Source organism: Medicago truncatula, chromosome 2, assembly GCF_003473485.1.
Source record: "Medicago truncatula cultivar Jemalong A17 chromosome 2, MtrunA17r5.0-ANR, whole genome shotgun sequence".
Taxonomy (NCBI): Eukaryota; Viridiplantae; Streptophyta; class Magnoliopsida; order Fabales; family Fabaceae; genus Medicago; species Medicago truncatula.
In genome coordinates, this window is record NC_053043.1 from 36,533,814 (window position 1) to 36,544,715 (window position 10,902).

General features: G+C 31.4%; 1 protein-coding gene across 1 annotated transcript; it reads right to left on the minus strand.

The window, feature by feature from the left end:
* Positions 1–7,984: 7,984 nt before the first annotated feature.
* LOC25487135 (glucan endo-1,3-beta-glucosidase) lies at positions 7,985–9,901 on the minus strand. Its single transcript, XM_013608994.3, has 4 exons — positions 9,727–9,901; positions 8,899–8,927; positions 8,563–8,797; positions 7,985–8,278 (listed from the first exon to the last, which is right to left on the minus strand). The coding sequence occupies exons 1-4, from the start codon at positions 9,776–9,778 to the stop codon at positions 8,253–8,255; spliced, it is 342 nt and encodes a 113-aa protein (XP_013464448.2). The 5' UTR covers positions 9,779–9,901; the 3' UTR covers positions 7,985–8,252.
* Positions 9,902–10,902: the final 1,001 nt, after the last annotated feature.

Consider the following 10,902-nt stretch of genomic DNA (forward strand, 5'->3'; position numbering starts at 1 on the left):
TGCTGTTAGATTTGTGCGTGCTTCCCCTGGTCGCTTGGAAAGGTTCAAGAATGTCATAAAGGAGTGTAGGATACAAGATAATAGCACAGTGCAATTAGATGTGTCTACAAGATGGAATTCTACTTATCTTATGCTTGTAAGTGCTTTGAAGTTTCAAAAGGCATTTAAAAGGTTAGGAGAGCGAGATACTGAGTTTGCATTGATGTCAGGTGGTATTCCAAAAACTGAGGATTGGGATAATGCACGAGTGTTTGTGGAGTTTCTGAAAATATTTTATGATGTGACTTTGAAGGTGTCTGGTTCTTTGTTTGTGACTTCTTCTCAATACTTTCATGAATATTGCTTGATATCTAATACTTTAAAAAAATGGTCAAATAGTTCAGATCCTTTGCTTGAGACCATGGCTGAAAAAATGAAAGCTAAGCATGATAAGTATTGGGGGAACATTAAAAATACGAACATGATGATTTTTATTGTTGTGGTTCTTGATCCTCGATACAAGCTTCGATTTGTTGCTTGGAGTCTTGAAAAGCTTTATGATAAGGAAGATTCTGATTTATTAAGTGGAAAAGTGAAGGAGACTTTTGAAAAAATGTTTATTGCCTATAGAAGTTTTAATGGAAATGGTGAATCTCAACCTACCAATATTGAGATTGAGACTTCTGAAACTGAAGTAGCTAATGAATCCTCATTTGCTTCTGAGTTTGATAAGGATGTGAGTATGAATGAGATTATGACCAAAAATGAGGTGGAAGAGTATCTCTTGGAGCCTTTGGAGAAGAGAACTGGAACTTTTGATATCTTGAATTGGTGGAAGGTGAATTCTAGTAAATATCCTATACTTGGACTGATTGCCAAAGATGTACTAGCTATGCCAGTGTCCACAGTTGCTTCAGAATCTGCATTTAGCACCGGGGGTAGAATTCTTAATAATTATAGGAGTTCTCTTACTCCAAAAACAGTTGAGGCTTTAATTTGTGCACAAGATTGGTTTCGATCCTCTCCATTAGCAACTGACATTGAAGAACTTGTGGCAGAATTTGAAAAGATTGAGCTAGGTACTTTAATTTATTAGTGTAATTATTTATGTTAAGTCTGATTTTATCCCTTATCTACAATTTTCTTTTTGACTATTTAGAACTATTGCCAACTACACAACGCACTGAAGACGACTCTGGTGCTGAGTCAGATTGATTTGGCATAACTTGTTGCTGCTGTTTTGGTAAGTTATATATTGTTTTCTTATATTATTGAGCTATATTCATTTTAATATGTTTAAGTGTTTAACTAGAGTTGGTTTGGCTTCTTGTTAAATATGCCATGCTGCTTGTATCCTACAGTTTTTCTATGTTTTATGTATTAAAGCATAGAGTGATAAGACAAATAATATACAAAATGAGTACAAATTTAATAATCTTTATACTTGTTTCATGTCGAAAATTTGTTCTTCTCATGAAACTTAATTGAATACATGGCTCATAATTAGCTCATGTTTAACACCAGAATTCTTTATACGCTAATGCCATTTTGTATTTTAATTTTCTGTATGCAGGGGTTGTTGGTCTCTCATTTTAAGTGCCTTTCATTGGGATCAAACAATCAGCTTTGGAAAAATAATTTAGCAAGATGGAGCTTAGTTTTGCACTCAATTGTAGGGTGCATTTTATTAAGACTATTATTTTCGGATTTCATTTCTTGAGAGAGTGGAACTTTTTGGTTAATTGTTATTGATCTTAATTTTGTGTTTCGTATGGTTTTGTAATACATATAAATATTTGGATAATTTTTCTTGAATGGTTACTACTTTGTTTGCTTATAAGGCTACTATATTATTTACTTTACGATGATTTTATTTTTCATTTATTCATCTTTTTCTTAACCTTACTTTTTCTATGAAATGTCATAATCAGAAAGCTTGTTTTCTTAAATAAAAATTAAAAATTATATAAAACAATAAAAACCGAAAACCAATCCAATCCAAACCGAAAAAAATTGGATTGGATTTGATTTTAAAACCAAACCAATTGGATGAACAAATAACAAAACCGAAGACATTGGATCGGATGGTTTTTCCTTCCAAAACCGAACCAATCCAATCCGCGAACACCCCTAGGTATAATCATTCCCTAGCCATGTATTCCCGGGAATGTCATTCTTAACCTTGAAACAAACACCCCCTTAGATTTTAATTGATGGATATCCATATGGTCCATCTAATGAAATGTGTTATTTATTTTTTTTTAATATGTTTTATATAATTATTTCATTAATAAGTTGGTGCAAAAAGTAAAAACATACAACACATATTTATTTATGTCCAAGCCCAATACATATTGTTGACAAATGTCTCAAGGGCACTCTTTAATTCTTTTAAATTAAATAATTTTTCTTTAACAATGTCAAAGTTTTCAATTTCCAATGTACTAATTACACAAACTTTCATAAAAAGTTACCATCTAAGGTACTTAATCAATGCCTCGGGGCACTAGTTTGCGAGTTCGGAGGGGAAGGGAGGGACTAGGAAAATAGGAACGAGCAAGTGGAACAAATAGAGGACAATGGGAAGGGAGGATTTTGGTGGGTTAAATTTTCTTCATAATACAAAATCCTTCTAATTTGGGGAACTAAAAAATTGTATTGGAGGAGGATTTTGGGGGTTGTTAAGGAGGGTTTACATGAATTCTTTATATATTTTTTTGGTACGATGAATTCTTTATATTTAATCTATGTAGGTATAATATTCTTGAAATTAAAAATATATTAATCATAAGTATTAATTTATCATTCTTTAAAAAACTACTCTTTCAAAAAATGTGAAAGATTTTACCATTTCCACTGTATTTTCAACCCTCCCAACTCTCAAGCAAAGCCTTAAAACATGTGCTAGTGTGTGTATTTCATCAAGAGAAATCAAAGACATAATCTCATCTTGTTCATCTTTTCCTCTCTTTCAAAACTCTTAAGGCTGTGTTTGGTAACACAAAAAAGCTAGCTTATAGCTTGTTGGATTAGCTTATAAGCTCGTTAGATGAAAACGTGGCGTGTTTGGTAACAAGCTTTTTTCATGAGCTTATAGCGTTTTTTGAAAAGTTATTTCAAGTAGCTTTTTAGCCTATAGCTGTTTCAAGTAGCTTTTTAGCTTATAGCTGGTAGTTTTCTATATTTTTTTTCCAACTTTAGCCCTATTAATTTAAATTAATTATTTTTTTAATTAAACAACTACCCATGGTCATCTTTATAACCGCCCCATTTTGTCCCTTAAAAAATTGCCACGTTGTTTTTTCTAAGGAGCACTTTATATATATATATATATATATATATATATATATATATATATATATTTTAAGAAAATGCTTTATATTTTGCTATAACTAACCTGTCGTACACCACACAAAAAATAACTAGACTATTTTTTTTAAAGGAAAAAATAACTAGTCCATTGTACGTTGTAAAATTTTATATATTCTAGCTCACATTTTGTTTCCACCTTTCTCTTATTTTTGGGATTCATAAAGCAGAGATCAAAATTGTCGGTGAACATTTTTTTAGGATTAAAGGTCGAAGAATTTTTTTATAGAGACTTAGACAAAAAGTTTGAATATTTATAGGGACCAAAAACATATTTAACTATAATTAAAAATATTAAAAAATAAATACATTACAAAAAAATGTGTGTGTCTATATGTATATTTAAAAAAAAAAAAAGTTCTTTTATGTCATTTTATACTTATCAGCCACTTCAACAACTAATTTTACCAAAACATTATTTTTAATAAGCAAGCTTTTTAGCTATAAGCTATCAGCTATCAGTCACCAGCTATCAGCTAGCTTATAGCTTATTTTTACCAAGCAGAGTCTAATTCTTTAACATAATTGTGCTCCTCGATTTTCGGATATCAGACCATTGATTGATTTGAATCGTCAATCTTTGAACTCTCAATTTTTATTCGTGGGAAGGGACAAAATGAGTAAAAACCCTTATTGAGACTTTGGATTCGGGGGTTGGTTACGCGAAGGGAAGGTGCTAGCACCCTAAGCGTCTACGGTATTCCGTAGGAACCTCTTACCTAATTTATCTTGTGCTACATTCATTGCTTATTTGAAAATTATTACCTAAAAATCTAAGTAAAAGAATGGAGGGAGAAGAAGTATGTTTTTGGTTTATTTTTATTTGATTTGGAAGGACAAGCCCTCTGCCTACGTACCCTTTTGGGAAGGGATCAAAACCGACGTAGTTCCACTCAAAAAATTCTTTGGTGGGTTAGTTTGATTTTAAGATTTTTTTGAAAATGGTTTTAAGAAGAGAAAGAGGCCTCAAGGCATGAGATAAAAGAAATGAGTGAGGTTGATTGATTTTAAATTTTGAAAATGATTGAAGTTGAATTAAAATTGATTGAGAATTTGATTAAGAAAATAAAGGGAAAACGTTATTAAGAAAATGATTTTTGAAGTTTCGCATATTCGATTTTTTGAGAAAATGATTTTTCTAAACTAACGGTGAAAACTAACGTAACGTCGTAAAAACTAACGGAAAGCGGTAAATAAAATGTGGTAGTGTCGGTGCATGTGTCGGTGCTTGTGTCGGTGCTTGTGTTACCTACATTATTACATCAATTCCTAAATACAACCCTAAGGCCTTTATGCCAAAATAAAAATGCAAGAAATAAAATTACATCAATTTCCTATTTATACACACTAAGTCAATGACAAAATAAAATGATGGGAAAATTAAATGCGCATGCTATGATTCAAGACAAAAATTAAATAGTTAGTAATCACAAGAAATATTATGATGAATGAGACATAAGAAATAATAAGCAAGAATTAAGACAAATAATAATTAAGATTATCATATAAGAAATAAACACAAAAAAAAAAAAAAATTAAAAGAAAACAAATAGGATGGATTTTTAAAAATTAGAGAAAATTAAAATGGTGAGAAAAATATTTTTGGAATTTTTCTAAACACAAAAATGTCAAAAAAGTGTAAAAAACAGTATTTAAAAATAAAGACAATTAAAAATAAGAAATAATAAAATATTGGCTCAGCAGGATCTAATCTGGACCGTTGGATGAATCCAGAGGTCCAGATCTGAATCCCAATATCTCATCACAGCCATTGGATCAAAGATCCAAGGGTTTAAAAAAAAAAACACAAAATAGAGAAGGAAACATAGAGAGCACAGCGACCGTCAGATCAACGATCTGACGGTTCAAACAGAAAACATACCACAGTCCACACAGCAGAACACATACATAATTTAAAGACATATCAAACAGTGGCCGTCAGATCAAGGAACGATCCAGATCTGATGGCTACTAACGCGATGGAGCATTGTATGGTTATGAGTACGCGCGCGTGTGATCCGGCAAAAAAGAAATTACTATAAAAGCAAGTTTAACAAAAAAATCAACACAACTCTAAAACACTTCTCTCTCTAAGTTAAACTTAGAGAGAGAAGCTCTCCCCTCCCTCAAGAACAACACGGCCGGAGAAGATGAAGAGGGGCGGCCGGAGCTGCTCCGGCGTGATGGTCGGCCGGAGCGCCGCCGCGCCGGAGTTTTTTTTTTGCTTTTTTTCGAAAATTTTTGCACCAAAACAAACCTCTTCCCTTCCTCTACTCAAATCTAAACTCATAATTTCTGAAACATGCACCAAAAATCCTAGATCTACAATCTTAGCTTCAAACAAAACTTCATACAAAATAACCAAAAACACTAGCAACACTACACAAGAGGTGGAAAGGATCAAAAGTTACCTCTAATGGAGAGCTTCACGTTTTTCTCCCCTTTCTCCGGTTCGTTTTGCTCTTCTCCGGTCCGGTCCGGTTTTGATTGCTTCGGTTCGGTTTTGGCTTGTTTATGCTTGTTTGTGATTTGTGTGGTTATATGAATGGATTTGAGGTTTTGTCAAAGTTTTGGTGTTGCTGGATTTTTCCTATGAACCCATGAATGTTCTTCTTAAACTCATGCTATTTTTTTTGTAATTTTTGTGCTTGATTTGAAAAAGGGTTGGAAAAGTAGAAAATTAGGGTTTGTGAATTGATGCTGATTTTTTTTCTGACATGAACAGTGATTTTTTTGGACCCATTTCTCAATGATTGACAGTGTATTTATAGTGACAAAATAGGGTTGGCTCTGGTACAGATCAAAGACCAAACTACCCCTGTTGGAGACTTGGGGATAAAGACTTAACAAATAAATAAAAAAAAAAAATAATAATAAGAAAAAGGAAAAGAAAAGAGGAAGGAAAGAAAGAAAGTTCACGTGACTTTCTTTTCTTTGTTTTTTTTAAAAAAAAATAATAATAAAAAAAATAATAATAAACAAAAAGAAAAATAAAAAAAACAAATAAAATAAAAATAAAATATTAATTAATATAAAAAAAGTCCCTTCGAAATTTGACATGAGGTACTTCAAAGTATCCTCCCTGCCGAAATTTCGGTTGAAATGATTAAAAAGACACGACTTTGAAAATACAATTAGACCTTTTAAAATGACTTGACTGTTATGACTAAAACTTTTAAATATAAAATGCGTCTAAAAGTTATAAAAAAAATACAGATGAAGTGATTTTAACTGTTGTAAAAAGCGAGCAGAGACTTAAATGCAAGATGACAGTTTTTAAATGGTTAAAGACGAAAAACACGAGTTTTAAATGGTAAAAAAAACGAATAAAAGAGCAGGTAGACTATTATAAAATATGGACAAAAAAGATTTCAAATGGTCCAAATTTGGGGTATGACAATAATCATTTGTTCAATTGTGTGTTCTATAATTTGAGTGGAAGATTCTTGAGGATTTCTCATAAAAACAATTAGGGTTTTCCTCCCAAATTAGGATTTGAATTTCAGGGTTTTCGTCACAAATCGTTGCAATCAGACTCAACCGAGGTGAAGACTTTGAAGACAGTGGATCTTGCAAATGAGTAACGAGCGGAGGACCATTTAAACGATTTGAGCACTTGATCTTGGTTGACAATTAAAGTTCATCATTATCTTGATTGAAGATTCAATTGGGTTGGATTTTGTTTTACTTCTTGTGAACAAATATTTTCAATGGCAATCTGGGAAGCACATACGCTCCTCATATTAGGCGTGTCACGATGTCGAACATGTCTCATGTGCGACACGATACCGACACATATAATTACACTAAATTATATGATTTTCTCAAATTATTAACAGTGTGGGTGTGTCAGTGTCAGTGTCCGTGTCGTGTTCGATATCCGTGTTTGTATATGTGCTTCATAGATACGAACACGGCAAATTATTGAGGAATTATTGAAGAAAGACTTGCCCATAACGAGGACAATTGGAGAACTGCCTAAGTAAATCTTTGTCTTCATCTTCTTCGCTCTATCTCTTTTACTTTGCATTGTTATAACTTATACATAAATTTTTCTGCAAACACATAAATTTTTCTAGGTTGAACCTTTAAGTGATTCGAGCAAGAAAGAATGAACTTTAAGTTTAATTTTTTTGCTACTACTTTGTATAAACTTGGTTACAAGGGTTTTAAACTAGTAACTTAGAAAAATTGAATCTTTAAGCTTTGAATTTAGCTTGGTGCAAATTGCACACAAGTGGTGTTTGTGAAATTGTCAAAATCAAATAGTTATGTTATTAGTGTTGAACTGGAAACTAGATTTTGTGCATATAATCGGTAGATAGAGAAGGAGAGAGGGAGGGAGAGAGAGAGTCCTATTAACCTTTTCAAGTTAATTTGAATTGCTTTTTATTAAATTTTTTAACTTTGTTCATAGTTCATATAAATCTAAACGATTTTTCGCATACAGTGCTTTTAATAGGTCGAGATTGATGTTGTCGACCCGAAAAAGCTTTTGTCAAAAATTATTTTAAAATCTCTGATTAAATCTTCAAACAAACTATCTAAATATTTTGAACGGACATATGATATGAATATACAAAGAGAGTGAGTAAGAAAGGAAAACACGACCATAGAAAAACCAAAAGACGACAACTAAAAATGAACGGATGGGTACAAATTAATAGTGTAAATTTAATTGGTATCTGAACATTATTTGGTGCAAAATTTAGATGGAAAAAGTTATTCAAAATGCTTCAAAGTATTTTTTTTACTCAAGATACTTCAAAGTTAAGGGCACATTTGATTTAATGTAGCGTGGCATATGCCTATATCCATATGGTTTGAAATGACAACCCAATTAAATTAAATAGCATACTATAGTAGTACTATACTTGTATATTGTACTAGTGACCAGTCCACTTCTATGCATAAATGCAGTTACCATAACCTGCAATTCAGAATGAGAAAAAGATTAATGTAACATTAGAAAGTCATATCAAACTTGTAAATTGGTTAGTGGTTTTAAATTGCGGTTGCAACCACCGGTTGTAGTTACGATGTGAACATCAATATTATGGAAAAATACAAGTAAATGAAGTCGATGCGGCCATAATTGCAGTTACAATGTTGTTGCAAAGACCACAATTATGGTTGCAGACCGAAATTTAGAACTATGATTGGTTTCGATGTCAAGGCAATGTTTCATTTAGAACATGAAACAATGTGACTTACTTGGATCGGTCACAACAACAAGAGCGGATCCTCTGAAATCGCAGTTCCAGTGGTCCGTTCCTTTAGATCGATAATAGAGATTCATGGCGATGGAAGCGCGGTTCATGAGATTTTCAGGACTAGAGCAGGGGCATCCTTTCTGAAGAACTCTGCAATCAACGTGGGAGCAAGCATAATTGAGGTTGGACAAAAGTGTTGCTTGATCTGATGAAGGCTTTGCCACACACCAAGTTTTCTGTGTTTTTCATAAATCATCACACAATTTAATTATATAAAAAACTTTATGTAATTTATTTGGTTCTCAAATTACAAGAGAAATTGATTAGTAATATTTACCTGCCCATTAACCATGATCATATTCCCTCCTGCACATGTCAAAAGAGGGAAAGAAATAAAAAATATTAGTGTTAATTAATTTGTAAACTTTCCCTAAAAATAATTAATTTGTAAACTTGATTAAATTCAATTAATTGTACGTTGTTTTGCCCCCAATTTTTTTTATATATTTAATTGGTTAATAGTAAATTTTTTTTTTGAAGGATAATTGGTTAATAGTAATTGTTTAGCTTACTTTTCTCATGTAGATATTTAATATCACTAAACATTGGACTAATGTGCAAAGTAAAGGTGATGTTTATTGAGATCAATTATTACAAGGAGCAATTACAACATTTTCTTTTGGTACCCATATTACTTGTCAATGACTAATTTTTGCCCAAAAACTTTGCAAATTACATTTTTCTATTCACAAAACTCGAATTTAAAACTTTGTTTAAGTGATCTGAGTTCAATTCAATAATGTAATGTTCGTACAGTACACTCATGCTATATATACTCATTGATATATAGAATCTAGAAATTTCAATTTTGCTAACTGAAAATATTGAAATTAATAAAACTCATTTTAAAGATGCTTATATACGTCCCAATTTTGGTTAAAAAAATGTATAGATATGAAAACTGTATCCAAAAAAAATGAGTGATGAAGCTTGTATAATATTTTTTGAAGGTGATATGAAGCTTATATATGATTAAACAAAACCAAAACCAAAAACAAAATGAGACCAGACCAGTGTTGATGTAGTACATTAAAAACTCAACAAACAACAACTCAAATTAAGACAAACAAATTTAAAGAAAACAGAAAATCTGACACATGCATACCTGATTTGAGAGACAAGAAAAGAAGGAAAAAGAGAAGAGGTAGTTTAGCCATGGTTATGATGCCTTGTCTGCAACGTTGTACTAATGTTAGTACTGCTATACTATTCAGTGGCAGTGGAGTGAATGAGAAGCTGAATGATATATAGTGGTAGATTAGAGTGTGTGTGAGTGAGTGTGGAAATAAAGAGGAGGTTTAAAAAGGAAAAAAGAGTAGGTGAAAAGAAATGTGAGGTAAGCTTTAACGGATACATTAACGGCAAATTAGTAGTAATTAGAGACGTTGAGATTGAGACAAGTTGATGTATGTGGGGACTTTCAAAGGAAAAAGTTGGAAGTAAAAAAAGGTAGATGCACATGTGATGTGAGTTGTACTTGTGTGTTTCTTAGATTTACTCTCCAATTTGATGATCTACTTTTTAGATTTTCGTCTTTTTATTGGAAATGGAAGCAGTATGGTATGGGGTGGGTGCATATTATTGGAGAATGAGAACCGTTGTGTTATGTGAAAAACAATGACCCCACTTTTTTTATCATTTAGATCATGTAGGGTGGAGGTCTTGGTAAGGACAATGCATAATATATATAAAGTCTGGGATTCGAATCTTAGATATCACAAAAATAAAAAGATCATGTAGGATGGGATGGGGTTTGTGCAGGACTTGTGTATTTTTTAAGAATAAAAAAGAAGTTTTTATTAGAAAATATAATTTTTAAAATTTTTAAGACTATTATGCATAATTTTCAAGAAAAAACTTTTTATATTTGATTTTTTAACTTATATTTTAAAGACACAAGTTATCATTCCCCTTTTTTAATTCGCTTTAAGATAAGTGTGATTTAATTTTTTTCTTTCTTTTCATAATGTATTCGATTAGATGATGCATAAAATTGTCAAAAACACGACACTATTATTAAATTAATTTTATTTACTATTGATGTGTTTTCAATCATAATAAATGTAAAATAGAATAAAATATTTTGGGAATAAAGTACATAGTATTTGTTATAGAGCGTAATTGTAAAAATAATAATTAATTTCACGTTGAAAGTGGACATAACATTTATTTTAAAACAATTTTTTTTAATAAAGTGACAGTCATTGTGTACAAATGAAAATATAGTGAATCTTGACTCATTTAGTTTCTTTTTGGAGAGGTAATTTTATGTTGTATTTGT

Bases quoted from the DNA above. Each gene is read 5' to 3' on its own strand.
- LOC25487135 (XM_013608994.3), bottom strand. From the start codon at position 9,778: ATGGCTAAACTACCTCTTCTCTTTTTCCTTCTTTTCTTGTCTCTCAAA. The intron at 8,798-8,898 runs GTAAATATTACT...TGAAAAACACAG, and splicing joins TGATCATGGTTAATGGGCAG to AAAACTTGGTGTGTGGCAAA. The intron at 8,279-8,562 runs GTAAGTCACATT...TCTGAATTGCAG, and splicing joins TGTTGTTGTGACCGATCCAA to GTTATGGTAACTGCATTTAT.